This window comes from Callorhinus ursinus, unplaced genomic scaffold (genome assembly GCF_003265705.2).
Source record: "Callorhinus ursinus isolate GAN/ISIS: 27379988/994484 unplaced genomic scaffold, GSC_fseal_2.0 scaffold2, whole genome shotgun sequence".
NCBI classification, from domain to species: Eukaryota; Metazoa; Chordata; class Mammalia; order Carnivora; family Otariidae; genus Callorhinus; species Callorhinus ursinus.
This window is the reverse complement of record NW_027397064.1, coordinates 86,619,851-86,646,633: the sequence shown is the minus strand read 5'-3', so window position 1 is coordinate 86,646,633 and position 26,783 is coordinate 86,619,851. Positions and strand designations below refer to the sequence as shown.

Genomic DNA, 26,783 nt, shown 5'->3' with positions numbered 1-26,783 from the left:
GATTTTATGCTATTTTCACTGCAGACTGGGAGAAATAAAAAGTTGAGGTGAGCAATTCAGAATTTTCTCTCCTGTCACGAAGTGCAAATCATACCTTTTTATCTCAAATAACAGATATAAGCAAACTCTGACAATAGAACTCAAACATCAAAATGGAACAACCCAGATTCTCTTAAGTGGACACGTTGAGGGATGAAGAGGGTAGGATTGAAAATATGTGCCTCACAACCTTTGAACCATGGCTGGATTACCATTACACTTTTGCTCACTTGCTCATTCTAAATTTTAAAGGCTGGAGATCACCATTCCTGTTTTATTTTCTATTTCTATAAACAGAAACTTAAAATTCTTGAAAAAGCATTATTTTTTAAATCTCAGGGGGAACAACCAATTTGGGTAATATAAGAAATACTTTAAAACATAATTTTATGCTTTCTCTAATCTACCTTTTCTTGAGACAGTTTTTCCCTTCCATTAATTATACCTTACTTTTTTTTTTTTTTACTTTCTTAGATATGATGTGATGTGACATGTTGGGAACATCACCCGGATAATTCAAACAAAATAAAATTTATGGTAATCTTATATACATACATGCATGTGTCCATGAGTAAGTGCTTCATAAATTCTAATTGTGAGATATTTCTACAGTTCTCATGCATATCTGGAGTACCCATATTAAATATGAAATCATCAAGACAATGTCATACCTGTTTTAAAAGTGTATAGTTGGAGCCATCAGTGCTAATTTTCCTTATTTCATGATGATCAGCAAGAATTAGAAAAGGTTCTTCATCTAAATACCAAGACAAAAAAACAGAATTAGAATCTTATATGTATGGTTTTCAACTTTGCTTGGTTTCAACAGCATTATAAATTTAAATGCAGTGCCCTCTGGTAGATTAATTGTTAAAAAATTCACACTGAGCATTTCAGTTGATAATAAAATGAAAAGGCAGCAGATACCCAGGCAGTATGGGAAATGTAGAAAATTCTAAATGCATCCCTCTCTTTCCCTCAGTTTTCATGAACAGCAGATTATCTAATTTATTTGGAATTGGTGGATAATATCTGCTATCATAATCTGATATTTTTAAATGAGTTTCAGGAAAGAATAAACTATACCTATCTTGGAGAACTATAGTACAGCTAATTCATATAATCAGAAAATTCTTTCTTGATAACCAAATGACCAGCTTTATGCTGCCAGAATAACTTTGGTGAAAATCAGGAGTATCACTGTCTACATATATATCTTTTATCTACCTGGAGACTTTTCTTAGATAATTTTGGAACTCCAGGTTCTGTAAATTTTGTTTATTAATTTCATCTTTCCCCATAATCTGGCTTTTTTTAATCTTTTAATGGTTGTTAATGGTCTTTATTTCCTTCTTATAAATTGTCTAATATGTTGTAGTATCTCATTTGTTCTAGAATCTAGGAAAAATAAGAAGAATCTGACCATGCTCCAATATATGAAGATCCTCTAAACCTTTAGATCAGTTTTCTCTTCAGAATTTTTTGGAAACAAAATGGATTTTTATTTTTATTTTTTTAAAAGATTTATTTATTTATTTTAGAGAGAGAGAGAAGGAGAGAGAGTCTTCACTGAGGGTGGAGCCTGACAGGGGGCTCAATCTAAGGACCTTGATGTGAAAATCTGAGCCAAAACCAACAGTCAGATGCTTAATTGAGTGCATCACCCAGGTGCCCCACAAATTGGATTTCTAAATAGAAAATATTCAGAAAGTTTTGCACAGCACAATTATTTGAATATGTATCTGAATAATTTAAATTCAAATTGACCACATTCTTGGTTGTTATAATCCAATTAAAGTTTTGTTCAAACATTTTTTAAAGAGCTTTGTTTCTAAGATGAAGTCATATACTTAGTTGCCTGATAAACAAATTTAATGTCAGTAGAAATTAGAAAAAAAAAGAAAAAAGCAATGAAAAAGGCAGTCACTTTATGTAATTAATGTGGATTTAATTATAAATCATTTATTGTTACAGAGTTATTGCTTATGTTAAAAATTATTACTTTCCTCTTCTTATCTTTTAGTTTCACAGTAAATATATAATACATAGGTGCTATATTATATATTAGCATAGATTATGTCAGGGATTAGAAATGTGTGCCACACATGCTGAACATCTCCTTCCATTAGCAAGTGCAGCACCCCCAACCAATCATTCAGTCTTCATGTTGATGCTAAACTGAGACTCAGAACCTTACTACAGAGAGTTGGCTCTGCAGTTGAAGGTACCTTGCCATCTCTTGTCAACTATATTTATAAATATGAAATTAGTCAGTCACGGTCTACCTTAATACTTAGGCAGTTATGTTCTTTACAGCTTCATGTAATACCTGAAATTCTAAAACTTTTAGAAGAAAACATTTAGAAAAGTCTCCATTAAGGTCTTGGTAATGATTGTTTTAGATATAACATAAAAAACACAAGTAATGAGGGCAAAAATAAGCAGAACTATATCAAATTAAAAACTTCTGCACTGCAAAAGAAACAGCATAATTAGAAGGCAACTTATGGAATGGGAGAAACTATTTGTAAATTATATATCTGATAAGGTATTAATATTAGGGTTAATATTGGAAATATATAGAATTCATACAAATCAGTAACAAAATAAAATTGATTTAAAAATGGGCAGAGGAGGGCCTCCCGGGTGGCTCAGTCATTAAGCGTCTGACTTGATTTTGGCTCAGGTCATGATTTCAGGGTTATGAGATAGAGCTCTGTGCTGGGCATGGAGTCTGCTTAAGATTCTCTCTCTCTCCCTCTCTCCCAGACCCTCCCCGCTCTCTATGACTAAATAAATAAATAAATAAATATTTAATTACATTTTCAATATGATTTATAATTATATTATATACATTATATATTATATATTATATAATTATATATTTTGTGTATATATGTATAATATATATGTTGTATATATACATATATTTTGTATATATGTATAATATATACTATATATTATATAAATATATTATAAATATAATATATTTAAAATAACATAATAAATAAACAAATAAAATTTATTTAAATAGAAATCAGCAGACGAACTGAACAGACATTTTTCCAAAGAAGACATACAAAAATGGCCAACAAGTACATGAAAAGATGCTCAACATCAGTAATCATCAGGAGATGCAAATTAAAAACACAATGAGATATCACCTTATACCTATTAGAATGACTATCATCAAAAAGGCCTGAGATAACAAGTGTTGGCAAGGATGTGAGAAAAGGGAACCTCTGTTCATTTGTTGGTAGGAATGTAAATACACAATGGAAAACAGTATGGAAATTTCTAAAAAAGTTAAAAATAGAACTAACATATGAACCAACAATCTTGCTTCTGGATATTTATCCAAAGGAAATGAAAACAGAGTATCAATGATACATCTGCACTCCCATGTTTATGGCAGCATTATTCACAACAGTCAAGACATGGAAACAACCTAAGTGTCCATCAACAGATGAATAAAGAGGATGTGACATGGATACACATAGATGTAAATATATATTTATATGTATAGATATCTGTATTCAAACACATGTATCAACTTATATATTTGTATTTACACATATGCATATTATATAGTACGTAATGTATATGTATATTAAATATAGTATATATTATATATTTTATCACATACATATGTATTATTATACGTATGCACACAAAATGGAATATTATTCAGTCATGACAAAGAATAAAATCCTGCCATTTACAACAATATGGATGCCCCTTGAGGACATTACACCAAGTGAAATAAGTCAGAGAAAAACAAATACTATGTGAAATCACTTATACGTAGAATCTCAAAAAAGCTAAACTCATAGAAACGGTAGAATGGTGGTTACCAGGTATGAGGGTAAGGGAAATGGGGAGATACTGGTTAAAGAGTACAAACTTCCAGTTAGAGGACAACTAAGTTCTGAGAATAAAATGGTGATTATAGATAATAATACTATATACTTGAAAGTTGCTAAGAGAGTAGAGCTTAAATGTTTTTGCCAGAAAAAAGAAATGGTAGTTAGGTGAAGTGATGGAGGCATTCCTAACACCCTGGTGGCAATCTTATTGCAGTATATAAGTGTATCAAATCAACACATTATACACTTTAAAGTTGCACAGTTATTTAAAATTTTAAAAATAAAGTTACAAAGTTTTATGTCAACTATATCTCAGTAAAATTGGAAAAAATCTATCCTCTCTTTAGCAAAAGATTTATGTTTCAGGAACACTTTGTTTTTGTATTAAAATTATTATTAGTTTCTAATAATTACTGTTAATGAGAAACAACTACAGCATGGATACATGATATAATAAGACCAAAATTGTAATCATTAGCATTCATCTCCTTTATACCAACCTTAGCAAAAAGCTTAGAGTAATAAAAACATTGACTGGTTTTGAGATTTTTCTCTATTCTTATCTTATGTCACTGGATGCATGATGTAGCAAGTAGGTTGGTAAAATTAAAAAAAAAAAAAAGCAGGCTCCAAATAATACACAAATTGATTCAGTGATGAATATTCCAATAAGCTAAAATGAAATAAAAAATTTGAAAGGCCTATTTTTTTTTCTCCATAATATGCAAAGGTTTAACCAGTCGAAAACTAATTTTAAGAATGTCTGTCACTGGTATTTATTTTATGTAAATAAATAAAATATCTAATGTTTTAAATGTTGTCATGTACATATGACATGCATATATATAAGAAACTAGCAATGCTAATTGGATTCACTATACTCAAAGTAAAGGGTTAAGAGACATATGTACCAGTTTTTGCTCATTTAAACAGTCATTATTTATTATATATTGCTTTGTATTATTTTATTTTATTTTTTTTTAAAGATTTTATTTATTTATTTGAGAGAGAGAATGAGATAGAGAGAGAGCATGAGAGGGGAGAGGGTCAGAGGGAGAAGCAGACTCCCCGCTGAGCAGGGAGCCCGATGCGGGACTCAATCCTGGGACTCCAGGATCATGACCTGAGCTGAAGGCAGTCGCTTAACCAACTGAGCCACCCAGGCGCCCGCTTTGTACTATTTTAATATGTGTGATTTTCTCCCCTAATGAATTACAGTATTTTTAAAATTATGGTCCATGTTCTACTGAATTTTCTAATCTACAAAATCAAACACACTACTTGGAACAAGTAGAAGTTTAATAATGTTTGCTGAATCACTGGAAGAATTCAAATAGTCCTGTATAGCTGATTTATTGCTGTTGTTGTCATCATCATTACCATTATCATTATTGACCTCTTCTTTTTGGCATGCATATATGAGTGCGTATGGGGTAGGCGAGAAGGAAAAACTATTATAATCCAGTCACAATAGGCTCTTTAATTTTCTTGGCCAAACCTGCTCCTAAGAACCTGTGATGCAGCAGGAAAAACTGCTAGAAATAGTTCTTTTTACTTCTGAGCACTCTCAAAATCTAGAAAGTACTTCATAATTCGCAAGACCATAATGCAATTTTATTACAAACAGAACAGTTTGTGGAAAGCACACAAAATTAGAGTGACAGATTCCTATATCAAGGTAAGTAGGGAAGAATTTGATTTCTCAGAAACAGCAAGGAGGAGTGAATTCAGTAAGAATGGCTATAAAACTCAGAATCCATACGTGTAACTGAGGTTGGATCGGTGGACAAGTTCAGTTCGATACCTGAGAGTGATTTGCAGCCATTTGGGTTATCAGGGTGTATTTCATAGCCATCTGTACAGAGGCACTTGTAGGTCCCATATGTATTGATGCATTGCTGGCTACACGGAAATCCCAAGGAGCATTCATCAATGTCTACACACGTTTTACCATCATCCTTCAGTTGGAATCCAGGCCAGCATTTGCACTAAAGAATGAAAAACAAGCATAATCAATTCATATCATTGTCACTGTCTTTTCCTATTGGATATCCCTTTAGCATGATTCAAGAAAGAAAATCATGTAAGAATAGATAATGGCAAGTCTTTCTGTCTCCAGTGATTTTAATAAGAATCATGTATATTAAGTAAAGCTAAAGCTAAAAAAATAACTCTCTCAAGTATCTTCCTTTGATCATCTGAGGTTGGCAAAATTATAAATGTTAACTGACATCATCAAAGCCATGTGACGATAGCATGACAACAATGACAACACTGGCCAACTTGTTTTGTTCTTTTTCTATTACTTGACATTGTCTTTTTAGAGGACTTTAACAGTCATAAGAATTAACCATTAAGTGGAGCTTTGAAGATCACAAAACTTGTTACATATGTTATTTTATCAGAGCCTTACAGAAATCTATGATGTAGGTATTATTATTTTTAGTTAACTGATGAGAAACCTAGAGGCACAAAGATGAAGTTGCCTGGATAAAGCCAGTCAGAGAACTGAGACTGTCTGTAACATACAGTAAGACTCAATTAGTATTTGTTGACTGGGTCTGATTCCATAAACCATGTTGATGTTGTCTGGAGAAATAAAATAATAGTAACAATTTCCCCACTATAATCAATCTGTATCGTCAAATCTTTTCTTCAGCATCTCTATCATGTACTATATGAACCTCTGATGATGATACGCAATATTTACTAACTTTCATGTAAATTCTGAATACAATGTCACACCATATATGCCTTTGCAGTCCTAAAAAATATGGCATACTGTGATCCTGTGATCAGTCAGTGCCTTTCAGGTCTATACTCAGTTCCTGCCAAGGAGCATATGAGAATTGTAATTACACAAAATGAACCTATAAATGGCCAAATGATTACAATCATATTAACCTTTACAAACACTATTTAGCACTCTTTGAATAAAGGAATGTGCAAATATTGAGTAAGAAAGTGAGTTAAAAAGAAACCCTACATTGTTAAGAGTAACTAGTATTCAAGAGTTACTCAGACCAAACATTTAATAACCTCAGTCATTTATCTGAAGGTAAAAGTGATGGCAGAGCTTTGTATCTATTGGGAAAAATATTAGAGATATATGTGCATATTATTAAATAGCAAACAACTGAGTTTTTTAAGTACCAAAAAAACCAAAAACAAAAACATTATTTGGGGGACAGGAAGCATCATTTTCACCTGAAAGGGCTCTAAGGTGAATTAAATACCTTTTATTAACTTCTTTTACCAGGAATGGATCTCTTTAAGCTCTTAGCACTTTCATCATTAATAATTTACATCAATAATTAGCTAATAATCCTCAGCAATTACATGTTTTGTTTTGGTTTTTTAATCCCTGGGACCCACTAGCAAGCCAGCAAATGAAAGCAAAAGCCACCCCTTGATTTCCTATACTCTCCTCATACATCTCTTACTTTCTTTGAGAACACTCATCTTGCTACCTGATTTAGGAAGTCAAGGCAATTGGTGCTTTGCTATGGCAAAAGAAAGTGAGATGCTTAATGTCACCTAAGTGTACACTTAAAAATGCTCAAAGTAGTAAATTTTATGTCAGGTATATTTTACCCCAATTTTTAAAAGAAATAATTTTTTTTAAAACAAAGTGAGAAAATGACAGGATACAAAAAGTTATCACTGAAAAGCACTGGAAAATAGATCATGTGGTCATGGGGTTGGGAAACTGGAGAGCCATAGTCTGACATAGGACCGTGCTGAAATCAAGGGGCACTTTAGGACAAGTGAAAGGAATTTTAATAGAATGTACTGAATTCCTCTCAAAGAATATTATAAAAGGAAATAAACAGCGTCCGAGTTTTAATGGGATTTCTGAAAATCACTTTGAATGACTAATGCCAGGCTTATAGAACTATTAAATCAAAGAGACAGCTTAGATAAAAATACATTTATGGAAAATCAATTTCTTAAAGTAAAATTGGTAAAAGTTACTAAGTGTAATATACATTTCTATAAACAAATGGACTAGGTATGTTTAAGGTTATCAGTAACTTTTTAAAAAATTGTTTGTTGAAAGAGATTTTTTAAAAGATAATTTCCACCAATCCATTAACCTTGTTTTATTTTATTTTTTAAAGATTTTATGTATTTATATGAGAGAGAGAGAGAGTTTGAACAACCAGGGGTAAGAGGGAGAAGCAGACTCCCTGCTAAGCAGGGAGTCTGATAATAGGGCTTGATTCCAGGACCCCGAGGTGAAAGGCAGATGCTCAATCAACTGAACTACTCAGGCACCCCTAACCTTGTTTTAACAAAAACATTTTTGCTCCCAAATAACCCAATGGTATCAATGGGAAATTCTACTAGTCTAACTTTTATAAATTGAATGGAAGAAACTAATAGTTATTTGCATCTTCAAAGATAAAAAAGGAGAGATTCATCTATATTTAATAGAAAATAAGTTTAAAAAATTTTCACCTTCATTTACAAAGAAAAACAATTTTTATGAAAGGAGATTCATATATATTCAATACCATCTTAATTTTCTTCAACATTGAGAATGACTTCAAATTTTCCTGATTTGTACTAATTTTTATATGGGATCAAACAGCTACCAGAAAGAAATACAGCTACTCAAACTTTTCCTATTGCATTCAGAGAAGTTTCCTTGCAGATTTTAAGTGATATTTGGCAAATATTATTCTATTTCTAATATATACATTAAAACTTATTTCTCTCCCAGAAGCACACTTATTTTTACATGGTAAACTTTACTTCCCATCAAAATAAGATCCTTGCTTTTAGGAAATGTTATTACTCCCTTTTGAATAGTTAGATATATTATATTTGTTTTATAACAAACATGCAAATTGTTCACAGTCCATAAGGTCTAAATTTTGCTTTTGTAAGCAATTTTCATTTTATTGCAGATTTTGGAGGAGGATTTCTTGTAATGCTCTACAGATACTGTCATGAGAAATAGGTTACTGGATGGTTTTCCCCGTTCACTGGAAGAGAGAAACTCATAAACTGACTCCCCCCCCCCAAAATATAGAGGCCTTTTGTTGTATAGAAGGCTTTTTACTCAATTTCTTATCAACAAATTATCATGAATATAGATATGTGTGTGTGTGTATAAAATCTGAGCACAATATGTAAAATATTTGCTTTGAAACTTTATTTAAATCTCTCATTTATGATTCTAGCCTCCTCTGCTTGAATTTTCATATTGCTCTTGTTTCCCCAAAAGATGTTTTATTTTATTCATTAGTTTTGACATGTGTACAATATTCAAGAACACTATTCATAGCAATTCTGTCAGGTATATACATAGACTTTCTGAATGATTAAATATGTTGTCTATTTTAACTAGAATTCTCACTTCATTCTATGACTCCTCCTGAGAAGTCAAGGTGAAAATACTGATTTTTAAAAAATTATTAATAAATAAGTATTTCTGTATGATATGTGTTATAAAGTAATTAAAATAGATTTAATATGGCATTCTGGATGATACCTATTTCTACCATAGTGGTTTTCTAAACATGGCATTTCTGAGCACTAAGTACTTCCTATATGCAAGCATTCTATTTTTTTATTTTTTCATTTTTATTTTTTAAAGATCTATTTATTTATTTTAGAGAGAAAGAGAGAAAGCAAATGGGGGGAGGGGCAGAGGGAGAGGGAGAGAGAATCCTTGAGCAGTCTCCCGGCTGAGCATAGAGCCCAACGTGGGGTTCCATCCCAGTACCTTGAGATCATGACCTGAGCTAAAACCAAGAGTTGGACGCTTAACCGACTGAACCGCCCAGGCACCTCATATCCAGGGATTTAAAAAATATTAAACCTGGGCCACCTGGGTGGCTCAGTCGTTAAGCATCTGCCTTCGGCTCAGGTCATGATCCCAGGGTCCTGGGATCGAGCCCCGCATTGGGCGGGCTTCCTGCTCTTGGGAAGCCTGCTTCTCCCTCTCCCACTCCCCCAGCTTGTGTTCCCTCTCTCGCTGTGTCTCTCTCTAAAAAATATTAAACTTCATTCTGAATGTTATATCAAAAAAATGACCATCTTATATTCTATAATTTTTAGATTTCACCAATATTGTTGTGACAGATTTAAGTACATGAAGGATAAGCACAAGGAGATCTACTTTGAAATTAATGTTTTTAGATAGGTAGATATAGATTCTATGATATATAGATTCTATATAAGAATATGGGATGTATATATTATAGACAGAACTAAAGAACATTTCTAAACTGTGATTTGAAATTTTAACTAATTATCTGTAATAATTCTATGACACATTCCCTAATTTTTCAGGAAACACATCTATATTGATTATGCCTAAGTCACTGGTAATATTTTTCCTGCTTCATGGGTTTCAAAATATTTACTGCCAAAATTAATTATATGATACATATTCACCGCATTTGGAGTTATTTTGGCTCAGTTGTCTTGTTTCATTTTACCTACAATACAACACTTGTGGGTACACGTGTGTTTTAAGTCTGTAAATTTAACCAAGTCTTCTTCATACAGTATTTGGACTAATTTTTTTAAACAAATCTAGCTTTCTTAGTGTTTCATTTTTTATCTCTGTTTTTGCATAGGGGTAAATGATTATTGTAGTTCTCTGGTTATATTTATATACAATAAAATCCTGTCAATGTAGTTAAATTAATCATAATACCAGAAATTCAGAAATGGCAAAGTGGTTGCTTGGCTAAATTTACCATTAGATAGAACTGGCTTGTCATAGAATGTCAAAGTTGGCAGGGAAAAAAGTACATCTCTGCAATACACAAATGTTTTCTCTAGCATGCTTTAAAGAAAGAAATTTAGCCGTTGAACACTACATCAAAAACTAATGGTATACTACATGTTGGCTAAATGAACATAATAATAATAATAATAAAAAGACATTTAGCTACAATTTAACCCCTTTAGTAGTGAGAAATGAGGCAGCTCATTCCAATGTAAAGATAGTACTTTAGAACACTTTTCCTCATATTGAACAGAATCTGCTTCCCAACTGATAATTCCAACCTTGGAAACAACTCAGACTAGGTCCGTTCCCTAATCCAGGATTTCATATATTTGAATATAGCTAATATATCTTTGCTCTAGGCAAAACTTCTTCCAATGTTGTGTGTTCCAGACTCCTTATGGTTCTGGATGTATAAATTTGTATACACTACAATTTGTCAAGATTCCTCTTAAAATGCCGTGTCCATTAATGCGCATAGTATCCCAGGTATGTTTTGCCCAGTGCAGAACTCAGTAGAATAAAACCTATCCTCTGTAATGGTCTTAACTGGCATTAGACTGTCTCGTAGGAGCCTGTCCTATTTCTGATTCATATAGAGTTATCGCTCAGTTAAAAACACTGACTTTCAAATGAATTGCTTTTCCTGAGATTTTCCCACACTTACATAACCAATTTTAACCTAATGTACAGCTTTAATTTTAATATTATGCTCATTTGCATCCTCCATTCCAACATGAATGAAACAGGAATGTTTTCAAAAGCTATTCCTGTCAATCAATTTTGTCAGTGAATCACACTCTTTAGGAAATGGTAACAAAAACCAATTAGGATATTAGGCATGATTTATTTTTAGTGTGCCTGCACTCAGTCCTAATAATTCATGCATTCTATTTTTTTCTTCCTGTTTATACGAATAATATTGTATTATCCAGTGCTGCGGTAAATAAATGATTAGCCCATTTCACTTCAAAGATGGGAGGAAGAATGAGGGAAGAAATGGGAACTTAAGAGTTGCATACATATTTATGTGCTATTAACATAGTGGAATCTCCCTAAACCCTGGTCTTCCCTTGCTTTTTTTTTTTCCTTTATATTCAGCATATATTGAAGAACACGTTGACATTTTTGTCTTTCTGAGCATATTTTTACAATTTTTATACCACATTATTATCATGAATTGCTTATATAGACTCTATTCGTTTAAATACTTTTACCTAACAATATTATAAGGCATTTTAGGTCTTACAGCTATATTGGATTGAATGGTATTCATTACCTCAAATTCCAATGTATCACGTGATTTACTATTTTTGATGAGTACCCACCTTGTAACTGACTGGAAGGTCCTGACAATCCTGAGAACATCCACTGATTTTCTTACTCAAACATTCATTTACATGGCAGTTTCTCTCATCTGAGCCATCGCCACAGTCATCCTTATTGTCACAAAGTCCTCCCCTGGGAATGCACCTGCCATTTTTGCACATAAAAAATGAACTGTTGCATGACTGTTCTGGAAAAAGAAAATAAAACAAATGGAACATAAAGGGCATGCCATTGTTTTATATTACAATTGCTGAAAACATTCACAAATATGATAAACTTATCTCAAATATTATCATAAATATATAAAATAATATATAAATATATAAAATCCTCTATAGTGTAGTATTTTATACACAAAATATAAAAAAATCAAGGGCAAATGGCACTTTATGTTCAACACTTAGAATCTTTCTTTGTCATGAAAATTAGCAATCAAAATAAGCACCTATAGTAAAATTAATGGAATATTTCTGTCTTCATCCATATTATGAAGAATTAATTCAAAAGTATAATGATAGTTTGACATTTCCCTCAAGCCTTAGGTCTCTGAGAAATTATATGTCACTAAAAATTAAGAATCTAGAATAGGTAGGTATTCCTAAATTCTTTGTCTTGGAAATATAATATTGACATTTTTAAGTCAGGGCATAAAAAGGATATTTGCGGTGAATAATAGTTGTTCCAAAAATAGCTATGGAAAAGGAGTTTGGGTTTTGCAGCTACTCATAACCTGATGACTTGAACATTACTCATTATCATACATGATAAAAGAAAGCCTATTAGCATGTAAAGTACATGAGAAAAAAGTAATTGTGTTTACCTGAAATATATGACTATGTATTCAGTCTTTGGAATAGTGAAATGATAAATAGACCAAGTTTGGCTCTGTATATATTTTTGTTCAAATGATATGCAATTTACTTCATTTTGCCTAAGTATCACTAATGCAGACTTTCTCTCAGTAAATCTCAACTTATTTTGTTTGAGTTTTCAAATAAGTCCATACAAGGAAATTATTTTCACATAAAATCATGTATTAAGGAAAAAATGACTTTTTTTGAAGGGGTCACCGTGATGGATTCATTAGGTTCATTGCCCCAAATCTTATTTTAGCACAGATTTAAATTTCTAAAACTAGCTGCAAAACAGAGTTGATTACTTGGATCCTGCATGGTATCACTTGAAACATCACATGCTTAATTATTTGCATTCCTTTTCATTGAATATCATACGAGACTGAAGTGAAAATCAGAGTCACAGTTTTGCCATTGTAAAGCAAGTTTGGGAATAATTATAATATTATATGTTTTCTGTACCTGCATTTCTGCACTTTGGGTTTAAAGGTGCTTCATCCGAATGATCAGGGCAGTCAAAGTCTCCATCACATTGCCATTGAGTATTTAAAAGACATCGTCCATCAGCACAACTAAATTCTTCGGCATTACACTTTCGATATCCTAGAGACAAAGAAATAAACATTTGCATTCCGTCGTGTACACTATACCTAGTTAACCATGGGAGTTACCCATGTCTCCTATGGGAAGTGTTTCTTATTTGTCCCTTTTTGGGAGAGTGGTCATACTTGCAAGAGATATTTGTGGATGAGAAGTAGGATTAAGAGCCAGGAAATAAAATCAAAAACAAGGCAATCTTACTGTTTCTAGGCTAGGAAACAAAAATGCAATACCCAAGGATACTATCTCTGTTCACCTATTATCTATATCCTAAAGATTTCCTTTTGAATGGAAAACAAGAATAAAGCTATTAATTTTTTTTCAAGACTAAACTTGGTTAGGTATAGTACCAGAACATATGGATGAAGTGATTCCAAGTTATAATGATAATTCTCAGAAGCCATAATGCCATGTTTATGTTTGGGAAGCAGCATTGAAAGTGTAAAGACATTGCTAAAGTGAAAATAAAAAAAGGTAATTTATAAAGCAATAAGCACAAAACTATTGTAATTATCCTATATATTGATACTTAGAGGCATTAAAGAGCTTTATTCAAATCACAGTATCAACCCATCAATTTTTAATGATCGTATCTATATACCTGTTTGTAAGTAAAACTCATTTGATCTTGAGTATTACGGGTTTTAGATTGAATATTTCCTAAGTTTGTTAACAATAAAAACTATCATTTCTATTAGAAACTTTCTGGTAAATCTGGTAAATATTCTACTTTTGAAGAGAGGGAATAAGATCCATATGTTTATTAACAAATAAACAAAATTCCAATATAAAAATAATTCAACAATGATTATACAATTGAGATGTTTATCATACTGAATGGCAAAACTACAGTGTTCTAAACTACCTCCAATTTCCCTGGTTTTTCTTCCTCCCCCCCTTCACTAGTTCATTCTCTTCAGTCAATAGGTACATGACATTCAAGTCTCTCCTAGCCCAGTAACAATAAAAATCCATCGGGGGTGCCTGGGTGGCTCGGTCAGTTAAGCAGCCTACTCTTGATTTCAGCTCACGTCATGATCTCAGAGTTCTGGGATCAAGCACCAACCCCGCCCCCCCAGGGCTCCATGCTCAGCGGGGAGTCTGCCTGAAGATTCTCTCTCTCTCTCTCTCTCTCTCTCTCTCTGCCCCTTCCCCTGCTCATGCACTCTATCTTGCACTCTCTCAAATAAATAAAAATAAAAATCTTTTTATAAAAAAATCCATCCACATAACTCTTAACTACACAGTACTCTTCTTCCTTACTACCCTATCCAACATTCCCTTACTTATCTCCAATTCATCTTCGATTCATTGACATCCATTTCTAAACATTTGCCTTCTCAAATTCCTCTCAGAGCTAAGAAATACCAAGTGACAAGTGTCAAATTCAAAGGTGTCTCAGACTCCTATTTCACTTTCCTGCAGCATTTGATGTTGTTGAACACACTAGCTTGTAAATAATTTCCTGGTTTAATATTTACAATCCACTCCCTTGGCATCTTTCTTATTCTTTTGTTGTTCCCTTGTATCCTTCTTTCATTTTCATCTCCTGTTCCATCCTAAAATATTGTAGGTGAAGGCCTAACTGCAGTCTTCAGCCTATTGTTCTCCTCTCTCCCTTTCTTTTTTTTTTTTTTAAAGATTTTATTTATTCATGAGAGACAGAGAGAGGGAGGGAGAGAGAGAGGGAGAGGCAGAGGGAGAAGCAGGCTCCCAAGGAGCAGGGAGCCCGATGCGGGACTCGATCCCAGGACCCCGGGACCGTGACCTGAGCCGAAGGCAGACGCTTAACCATCTGAGCCACCCAGGCGCCCTCCTCTCTCCCTTTCTGCTGTGTCGGGTGTTCTCACTCTTTGTCCTATTTTGAATATCACCTTAATGCCGGTGGCCACCAAATTAATCTTATTTGTCCTGATCATACTTCTGGTCTCTGGAGTTAATTTTCAAATACTCACTGTATAGCTTCATGTGATTATCTGATTAACACTTTGGAGTGAAAACATCCCAAATTAATTCTTTTTTTACATTTTTCTTCTCCTACACCAGCAAAACTTGGCCCTTCACCTCCTGTGTTCCAAATCTCATTAATGATGGTAACACCACCCACCAAGTCATCCAAGCTAGAAATTCTCCTTTATCCTCCATATCTGACTGTAAATGAATTCTGACCCATTCTGCTCTTTCCATTCCAATATATCTGCTCTGGCTTATTATCACCTCATTAATCATCAGAACTATTGCAATAATCTTCTAACTAGCTTACTTTTCACCTAATGGCTCTCCTCTCCCAGGGCAATATTTCATCCACTCTGCTGAAAAAGATGGGTCTGAAACATATTTTGACTGTGGCATTCCCTGTTTGAAATGCATGCTGGTATGCGAGAGCCAAAATAATTAAATACAAACCCTGTTTTTCATTTTTTTTTAAAGATTTTATTTATTTATTTGAGAGAGCGAGAATGAGAGAGAGAGAGCACATGAGAGGGGGGAGGGTCAGAGGGAGAAGCAGACTCCCCGCTGAGCAGGGAGCCCGATGTGGGACTCGATCCCGGGACTCCAGGATCATGACCTGAGCCGAAGGCAGTCGCTTAATCAACTGAGCCACCCAGGCGCCCTACAAACCCTGTTTTTCAGACTTTTTAGAACCCAGCTTCAACTTTCTAACTTCAATTTACCTCACAAAAGACTAATTGCTATTTTTCAACCATGTCAATTTGTAGGCATTTGTAAACATACATAGAACTTTCTATGTGTCTATAAATATTCTAAGCACTTTACAAATATTAATTCATTTAATTCTCTTAACAGCTCTAAGAGTTAAAAATGTTATTATATATATATATATATATATTTTTTTTTTTTTACAGATGAGGAATTTAGGGACAGAAAGGTGCAATAACTTCAAAGGTCACATAGATAGTAAGCGGCAGAGCCAGGATCTGGACCCAGGCCATCTGGCTCCAAGGTCCATGCTTTTAACCACTGTGTTATTTTATCTACCATCTAAATATGACTTTCTTTAACATTCCTTGCTTCTGTTCTTTAGTGCTTCAAAAATTATTCTCTCAACTCTGATCCCATGTATTGTGATTCTTACTCCCATCTGACAATGTGTGCTCTTATTCTATCTTGTATTTGTGATTTTCCTGTTTGTCTGCAATTTCTTCTAGTGGGATCTATGTCTCATTCATCTGCATATCAACTGAGTAAGTGTCTAGCAGAGGGAAGATATCCAATCAGCATAACTCTACTTCAGATTTACATCTTGAGTTATGATGTACCTTTTAAAATATCACCTTGAATCCATGACTTAATGGTGAAGTGATCATAAAAACTGGTATCTGCTGATTTCAAAGAGATTGCTATCAAAGACAAGGCAATAGACACAACACAGGGAGGACAAAAGGGGGCACTAAATCGATTGCCTTTCATGATTATATGTGGATTTTACGGCTTTTCATTTTATATTTATTCATGTACGCATTTAAGTTTGTTTTTTTTTAACAAAAAATACTAGGTTTACGTTAAGACTTCAGTTTCAACTAGGAATTTTTAATGATTTTCACTACAAAAGTTACACATATATGTATTTGTATATACATTATGTATGTGATGGTCAGATAAATATATATGCAATGACAAGATATATTTCATCATAATAAAATTAAATTTTCACAAGTAAGTGCACATGTAAAAAGTTAAGGTGAAAGGAAAATGTCAAGTATCCAGTTTCTCCAATAATTGTGAATTCTATTATTTTTTCCTCACTCAAATACTTGATTTGGCTATAAGACTGAACTAGCTAGCCACATATTGTCTTTAAAGTTGAAAGTACTTTCTGGGCGCCTGGGTGGCTCAGTCGGTTAAGCGACTGCCTTCGGCTCAGGTCATGATCCTGGAGTCCCGGGATCGAGTCCTGCATCGGGCTCCCTGCTTGGCAGGGAGTCTGCTTCTCCCTCTGACCCTCTTCCCTTTCATGCTCTCTATCTCTCATTCTCTCTCTCTCAAATAAATAAATAAAATCTTTTAAAAAAAATAAATAAATAAAGTTGAAAGTACTTTCAACCAAAGGCATTTTTATGACCATTTCCCCATGTGGTTCCTAATAAGAACATACTACAAGTAGGCATGCTCTCCAAATCAATGTGTAATTATGCTAGAACTTAAAGAGGTTATTGCGGTACTTCCATGTACAGCTGAATTTACATGTCTTAGTGACATTAAGAAATGTGTTGTTTTCATCATTTATTTCTATATTTCTTTTTTTAAGCTTTTATTTATTTATTTGACAGAGGCAGAGAACAGAGGGAGAGAGTAAGAAGCAGACTCCCTGCTGAGCAGAGAACCTGATGCTTAACCTACTGAGCCACCCAGGCGCCCCCGATTCTATATGCCTTGAGTCATCTTAAAAGACCATTTGTCAGCCTGAGAACCTCTTGCATGAAAAGTCTGGATATACGTACCACACTGCGGTGACTCATCAGAGCCATCCCCACAGTCATCATCATGATCACAAACAAATTGCTTGGGGATGCACACTTCATTATGACACATGAAAGCATTTTCATCACATGTATTATTGGGGGCTAAGAAAGAGATCACAAAGAATAAAGTTAGATGAGTACCTATTTTATCTTCCCCCACCTGAAGAGCTTAGGGGATGTATGCTCTTATTCTCAATAATTAATAGTTATTTAGAAAAAGGTAAGTTTGTGCAATATTCCATTCATAATATATATGAACATACATATAAATTCATAATATATATTAACATCCATATATTTATATATCAAATACATGAATGTAATTCAAACTTTCAGTAGTAATACATTCAACAATTCCAGAGTGACCCTGAAAATTTCAGGCCACTTAGCAATTTGTAAGTTTGTTGAAGGATGAATTCAAAGGTTTATACGTGATTAAAAAATAAATCACTCAACTATAATAATGTGGCTGGGTTTTCTTCTGTCTTCATGCCTGTAGTAACACTAGTAAAGTGATAAAAAACCTTGCTTCTTGTGAAAAATGGAACTGAAAAGACTACCAAGTGCTAGTAATGCTCCTGATGGAAGTGAAAAGAAAATATCAAAAGAGCTAAGAAAGTTATTATCTCTACGATGAAAATAAAACTTTTGGGTTAAATTAAGACCTGTGGTATGATAAGCCCAAGCATTAAGTACCACATCAAATTAGGAATATCTACCCACAAAATGGAATATTGATTCTTTCGGTATCCTGATCCATTACAGTAGTGCTGTAGCAAGGATCCTAACCAAGGGGGAAAATGGTTGACCAAAAAGTACAATAACCTTCAGCAAAAGTTCAAAAGCTGGTAACTTGTGCAGAGTGAATAATAGAACAATATGCATAGAATCATAGCAGTTTGAGATCACTTAAAAATTTTCAATTACCTTGTCATATTTAAAGGATAAATGCTATGTTAGGACTCAAGATTTGGAATATTTCGAATGAAAAAATAATCTGCTATATGATATATGTTAACTAAACTTATTGTGGTAATCACTGTGCAATATTACATATACCAAGTCATTATATCATACACCTAAATCTAATACAATGTTATATGTCAATTATATCTCATTTTTATTTTATTAATTTTTTAAAGATTTTATTTATTTATTTGACAGAGAGACATAGTGAGAGAGGGAACACAAGCAGGGAGAGTGGGAGAGGGAGAAGCAGGCTTCCCACTGAGCAGGGAGCACAACGTGGGGCTCGATCCCATGGGATCACGACCTGAGCCAAAGGCAGACACTTAACGACTGAGCCACCCAGTTACCCCAATTATATCTCATTTCTAAGTAAAGTAAAAAAGAATCTGATATATGCCATTATAGTATACCAGAAAGAGGAAAGTTTTGCAAAAGTCACTCTACTACTTATGATTTGTATCCTGAGGAAGGTATTTACCTTCTTGCTGCATCTGTTTCTTTATCCGTTTAGTGGGATAATAAAATCTATCTGATAAACTTCTTCCAAGAACTAGGTAAGGTATATGAAGCAGATCAGCTCATTTTGGGTACTCAATAAATTCCTAGGTGCTATTTAAATTCCTATCTGTGAAACAATTATTTTTGGCAGATCCTCAAAAACATTTCACTGAGATACTGGGGGAATTCAATAATGTAAATAAAAACACCTCCCAAAATAATTGGCATAGAATGGGCACTTGAAAAAATTTACATGCCTTCTAACCTCCTCCTCCCATGTCTTAATATGGACTTCCCTCTACCTAGAACACATTTTTTTTTATTTCTTCTCTTTGTGCTTTATGACTCAGATAATGTTACTACTTTTTCTTGAAATCCTTCCATGATACCTCTACTCTTTTTTATATATTATTTCTTTGTGATGATCAGTATCTTTTCAATATTTCACTCTGACACTTAAGGCATAATGATTCTTTTACAAGTCTATCAGCTCCCTAGCCCCAGACTTCTCCATATTCCAAAAAGGAAATCTCTGCTTTCAAGTCAGTAATGACAAAAATAGAGACATGAGTCAGTAAAACAGAAAGAATTCCTTGGATTTAATCAAGTGTAATTTATTTTCAACAAATTTATTTTCAAAAGTGGTGTGGAAGCCACGTAGGAGCAGCTTTAAATACTGCCCGTTATCATCAAAGTAAAATGCTGTTACTAATAACTCCTCTAACTTTGAACTGTATGACAGCTTATATAACTCAAGTGAATTATGCCAATTCCAGTAGATGAATTATTTTTTAAAACATAAGCAACAGTGGCTTATTTGGCATTAACACTTTCAGGTCACTTGAGTACGGTTGTTGTATTTTAGCATAATTTACTTAATAGCACCCATGTGGTCCAATAATGCTAATATGTCTCCCAGGATGTTAACTTGCTACAATAGCAACAGTATACTGGGACCATCTGGATCCCTGAATTGATGCATAATCCTTTATTATGTAGCCCTCAGTGGCCCCATTGACCTTTACAGACACACATATCAGTTTCAAGATCAAAGTGAATTATTCTACAATAGCATGAGTTCTGTGCACATAGGCCTGCCTTAAAGTTTTCTTTTTCCTTCTCCACGTTAACTATTCCCCTCACCCCCATATACACATACCCACATACACCACACACACCTACATTATGGCTTTAAATATAGTTTTAAAGACCTGAAGACAGGTCATTGGAGAGATGATTGGCAGAATTCACTTTAATGAGAATTCATAGCACTGTTTCTGATAAATTGCTCAGCTCAACAGATCCCCTAAATGACCTTGGGACCTGCATTCAAATATTCAGTCCCTTCATTCTCTTGATCATGCAAAGGAATTTATCTAAACTTTTACTATTGAGCAATTCTGTGAAAATTTCCTGAGGTGACCAAGAGTCAGAAACTTAATAAATCATCTGACCTCCAAAGGTGTTCCCGATACCCCAGCTTCATTCAGCTATATCCATACTATTTTTATCTGACCTAAGGGTTAACACCCTCTCCGTAGGACTAATAGGTGTTTACTGACCTTCTGATCAGTGGTTATTTGGGATCACATCAGCCATTTATAAGAGTGTCTGTAATAGGCAATCTAAAAGCCTTTGTGGGGGTGGGGGTGGGGTTCTAAAAAGAAAATAAATCTACCACAGTCAGACACAGATCAGGTAGCTACATAATTTCAGAAGTGAAAGGATGAATCTGTGTTCATCAGCACAGTTTTAAAATGGGTGGTCTCACTGTGCATGTTTGAAAATCTCTGAACAGCAGTGGTTAGAGGGGTTGTTGAACTACTATGATCACAACATCCCACCTGATTAATTCTGGTACTACCTATGAGTCCAGGGATTGGGAAGGCGAGAGAAAATGCAATATGGTAAGTACTGCAAAAGCAAGAGTCTGAGGCAGCTGACTCAGCTTTCCTTCACACAGAGCCCTATGTGTCCTACCACAGCCTGCTGTGGAGAGCTCATCACTTCCATTTGGACAGTCCCTTTCGCCATCACAGAGCCAGTGTCGCGGCACACAGGCATGGGAGCCCTGGCAGCTGAACATGTCCACCGCACAGGTGGCAGCACCTGAAACCCAAGGAGAGAATGCCATTAAGATCACTGCATGTCTGCTGGGAAAGAGCTAACATTTCTATTCCCCTTAGAAAGGAAGGAAACAGAAGAATGTTGCTGACAAGGAAGAGATTGTTGCTATTTGGAATCATCACATAGTATCTTTCCTATAGATGTTTACACATTTTCCTCTCAGATCCCATTCCTTCCTAAGTGCACGTATTATATTTCTTAAGGCTACATGGCAGAAAATAATAAACATCTTTTCTCCTTATAAAATGTAGCAAAGCATAGAAATGCCATAGAATTGTGAATAAACTATGATAAAATTTCTAAAAGACTGAACCTATAAAAATAATAATAATAATAATGGCATTTTTATTGCTTAATATATGCTAGGCACTTAATATATTAACTCATTTAATTCTTGCAAGAATTCCAACCAGTAGAACTATTATTGGTCTCATTTCACTGAAAGGAAACTGACGCTCAGAGAAGTTAAAAAGCTTCAGAACATCACAAGTTGCACAGGATGCCACATGTTGAACTGGGAGTCCAAAACCCTTCTGATTGCTAAGCACCTTCTCTGAACCGCTAATGTCATGACTGTTACTCCCCACCTTGTGTTGTTGAAAAGAATAAATGTACCCATGTCCCTTTTGTTTGTACACACTTAATGAATAAAATTTACTTTTTCTCTGCTCTGTCAATTCAATGTCCCTTTAGATGCATGACGTTTTTCAAATGTATACAGAAAAAAAAATGCTTGCTGGCTTTGATTATAAATTCAAAGGGTCATAGGTGGTTTCTTTGTTTCTCCTTCTATGGGTATAGGGCAATCATATGAAATAGAACACAATTATTTCTCATGATGTTTACCTAGTACCCAATACAGTTATATGTACATATATACATATATACATATACACACACACACACATATTAAATGTTTTATTTATTTATATAAAATACTTGTTGAGTGAAACAGTTACATGACCCTCAGATCATGTTCTAACTTTTCTTTAACTTCATTTTCCTGTGAGCAAAAACTGCCTATAGGAGAGATGCTAAAAGACATATTGTTAGAATTATTTAAAAAAATGCTAATATCTGCAGGAAGAAAATATGACTGAATAGAATGATGAGAGATATTTGGTTTCAAACATTTAAAGCAGTGACCAAAATGCTTTAATTATAGAACCATTATCATCTTTCTTTTCAGCTGTAGAGTTGTTATGAGCAGATAATGCTTTTCAATGTAATGCTTTCGATATGGGGGGGTAGCAGGGTGCCAAAATAAAACCCTTTGAGGATTTTTTCCATCATAAACATGATTGTCCTTGATATATACTTTAGCTTGGAGGATAGGATGGCAAGTGAATATAGAAAAGTCCTCCAGATAATTCAGATTTGCTCATCTGATTGAGGATCAGTGTTAATAGAATGGGGTTTAATAGGATATCTATTACTGGAAGAAATAATAAAAAATCTATTAAATAAATGTTGCTTTCATTTAAAAACGATTTTACCTGCTATTATGTCTTTAATACCTTCTATAATAAAATCATCTTCCTACAGGACTTATTTTTATACTATTCCTCATCATGATCTATCTTTTTAAGCTTGCCATAAGAATATAAAGTCTCACTTTCATTATTATACTCTCAATTAGTGCTTTAATTTCCATAATATTTTTGTTATTTAGCTTGAGATTTTTAAAAAGTGCATTCTCTTTAGTAAGGACGTTTTGATACATGTAAAACTCCTTGTCTACTTTCTTATTATCATCCCAATTTATTCTCAAGGTAGGCATAACAGATAAAACATCAATTTGGCTGTTGAGAAATTTAATTCTGTATGACCTTGGAGAAGACTTAAGTGTCTGAGTTTCACTATTTGTAAAATGAGGGGTATGACTAGATAATTACTAAGATACCTTAAGGTATAAGATGGCATAAAGCTCTTTGCAGCTAATTTTCTGGCTCCCTTGATAATATTCAACAGCTTCTGTATTAAGAGCATGCCAAAACATCATAGTCAATCGGAAAGAAAATGGGCCAAAGGAAAAACGCATGGCTTCGTTCCATGTTTACTCCAGCCATCTGGAGACACATTACCTTCCTTAGGGAAATGAATCCAAGAAAGGAAGAAGACAAGCTGAAAGAGTCACTACCCCATTAGGAAGGATTCAAGAAATCTGAATTCAGGTCTTAGATCTGTCATCACTGATTCACTGAGTTTCCTCAGGCAATTTATTAACTTCTATGAGTTTCTCTTTTTTCATCTGTCAAATGATGAAGGTGTACTAGACTACAATTTTCAAAATGGGATCCTCAGATCCCGAGTCAAAACTACTATCGTGCTTATAAAGAAAGCTTGTACTTACAGCACACATTAGAATATTTGAAGGTGAAGATTAAGAATCTTCATTTTTAGCAAACTTCTAAGAAGGCTCTTTTGTGTGCTAAAGATGATAACCACTGAGATAAATTATTTATAAAGTCCCTTCCCAATCCTGGTATATTAGGTTCAGTTTATTGAATAATATTTGGTCTAAGGCAGTCTTTTTTATGTGGCACCAGCTTGGTAGTTAGCATATAAAATGCAGCCTGTATTTAAATTAAATAGAGACTGGGTGTGTTGATAACAGGTAAACATGTCCATTACCACTTTAATTCTTTTAAACAAACTATCAGGGCACTGGTAGATGTAGATGTGGCAATAACTCTGAAAAATAAGGGAGAGAGCAGGAGAAATGGAACAAAAGGGAATGGAAATAAATTCATTTATATTGTATACATTGGTCATGTTAGATGATCACAAGAGTTACATAAGGGAGATCTTTTTGTAGCCTTCTAATAGGTAAGGAAAATACAGATGTGGGAGAATTCAACTCTAGTTTCAGAGTCTTTATACCTTCTACTGTATTGTGTCCACTCAGGAAGGACAGAGGTATCAATTGAGCCATTTAGTGTAGGGTTAAACAGAGGGACAAAGAGCAAGATGATTTTAAAGACTGGCAACATGCCCAACCCATCGTGAGTAGGTAATTCTTTTGTTAAAATTAAAGAAAGATTTAATAGCAACGAGAAACAAAGTAGTTAAAAGTGACTAGCCAGGCATCTAATTGATTACTGATTTCTTTTTCCTTTCAGGGCTTTTTGATAGTGATCTTTCTATATTTATTTGTTATAAAACTAAGTTGTTTCAGCTGTGTAAATAAAAAGTAGACTTGGGGTGGCTTAAATACAAGAAAATAAATTGCCTGCTTTCAGAGGACAACTCCAGTTTTATATTATTTACAGAAAACTTCAGTTTAGTTTGAGTAGTATAAAATCCTATCTATCTGCCTCCATGGTACTGACCTAAAAAGCAGGCCACCATTACCGAAATTTAAAAGTGGTGTTACGTACACTTAACTCTGTACATGCACCTTATTCTATGACTCGGGTCCTTTTCTCTCTAAAATAGGACAGTAACCAGCTATGAAATAGTACTGATATAATGAGTAAATATTTTATGCCTATAAATACAAACACCCATATAGAAACAAATCAGAAAGATAGATAGACAAAGAGGCATAAAAATACATGAGTAGAATGCCTGGCTATTTGTAATAAATTTATACAGATTAGATCAATTCCTTCTTTTACCCCTTATAAAAGTAAGTCAATAATTCCATTTATTTGTTAAATGTTTGTGATTATTTAAAAGCAATTACACTGGCTTTGTTGCTGATATATAGTAGGACACTCAACCTCTAATCCTATAAAGTTGTTTTTTGAAGTACATTTTAAAATTATATACAATAGCCCTCCTTTTTTACTTCCCCTTTAAAATAATTCAATAACAATAACCCCTATAATACACATATACACACACAAATAACATCAGTGTATTTTGAAGGGCAAAATAGCAAAGCCTATCAAAGGCCATGAAAAATGTTTGATCTTTTGATGCAAGTAACCCCGGTCACTGAGCTCTAGTCCAAAGAAGTAATTGAAGACTAAAAAAAATAAAATTTACAAATACATTCATTGTGTGGATATTCAGGAAAAATCCTAAAAACTGAATGACTGTGTACATAAAAATAGTAGAATAATAGGTTGTCATTAAAATATGAAACCAGCTACACAGAAGTGTATATATAAATTTAATGTCAAATTTCACAGTTTTTATGTGTGCCCTAAAATGATAGTGGGTATATATCATATGCCTAAAAATTGAATGAGAACACAGGAGAAACAACTCACCACAAATGCTATCACTTTCATCAAATCCATCCCCGCAATCATCCTCTCCATCACAGATCCAATGTTTAGATATACATTTTTGTGCAGAACAAGCAAATTGGTTCCAAGAACAAGAAGAATCTAGAAGACAAACAAAAATGTTTGCTTCATGTGCAAAAGAAAAAAAAATATCTGAGACCATCTTAGGGCAGGTCTGACAGTGAGAAAGTCCTTCCTTAGACTTTGCTAAAATAAATTGTCCTATAATAAAACGAGTCAAATTCCTCTTCTCTATGACAGCTCTATAAAATTTTGACAACAGCCTGCATATTCCCTCTGAGTGTCCAGGTGATGCAACATTTTTCCTCCCACAGAATTCTCACAGGGCTTGACTTTGAGCTACTCATTATGCTAGTCACTCTCCCCAAAGTATATTCCAGGGTGTCATTTAAAAACAAAACAAAACAAAACAAAAAAACCCACAACATCTTGTGCATGGATACAAAACAAATATTTGAAGTGTGGTCTAGTCATTCCTTCTAAATTTCAATTGATTTTTGAACAACTAGAGAAAAAAAAGCATCCTAGGCAAGATTGTAATATGATATATTCACCAGCATATATATTTGTTTTTAATGATGAGGTGACTAAGGAGGTTTTACCTTGATGAACAAGCCCCCAGTTTCATACCCATACATACTAAACACTTAGATGTTTTACTTCTCTTGAGGACACTTAAGTCTGACTAATAACATCTAAATTCATTGGCATGGTGGCTTGAATTTTATTACCAAATTATGCACTTATCATAGTATATTCTATTTAATTCCAAAGTTAGGTTTGTGCTCCTCCCCCTTCAGCCTATCCCTCCACTCAGCATCCAAAAGGCAACATCCAAAATGAAATCCTTCCAAATTCAAGTGTTCCAAACATAAATTATAAAAAAATAAACACTTTGGTTTTGATCCTGTAAACTATTTTAAAATTTTGCATCTTTATTTAAAATATTCACTCAGATGACCTGTGAAAAAGAGAGAAATTTAGAAAAACTGCAGACTGGAAATACGAAA

At 33.8% G+C, this 26,783-nt stretch overlaps 1 protein-coding gene across 1 annotated transcript in view; it reads right to left on the bottom strand.

Annotated features, from left to right (window-relative positions):
• The window catches only part of LRP1B (LDL receptor related protein 1B), a 1,894,461-nt gene that overhangs the window by 258,184 nt on the left and 1,609,494 nt on the right, over positions 1-26,783 (bottom strand). The window contains exons 51-57 of the mRNA XM_073905704.1: positions 25,735-25,854; positions 21,368-21,496; positions 17,900-18,022; positions 13,299-13,439; positions 11,982-12,169; positions 5,710-5,893; positions 711-796 (exon numbers count right to left, since the gene is read on the bottom strand). Of these exons, the coding sequence (XP_073761805.1) occupies positions 711-796; positions 5,710-5,893; positions 11,982-12,169; positions 13,299-13,439; positions 17,900-18,022; positions 21,368-21,496; positions 25,735-25,854 (971 nt within the window). The remainder of the gene's footprint in view (positions 1-710; positions 797-5,709; positions 5,894-11,981; positions 12,170-13,298; positions 13,440-17,899; positions 18,023-21,367; positions 21,497-25,734; positions 25,855-26,783) is intronic.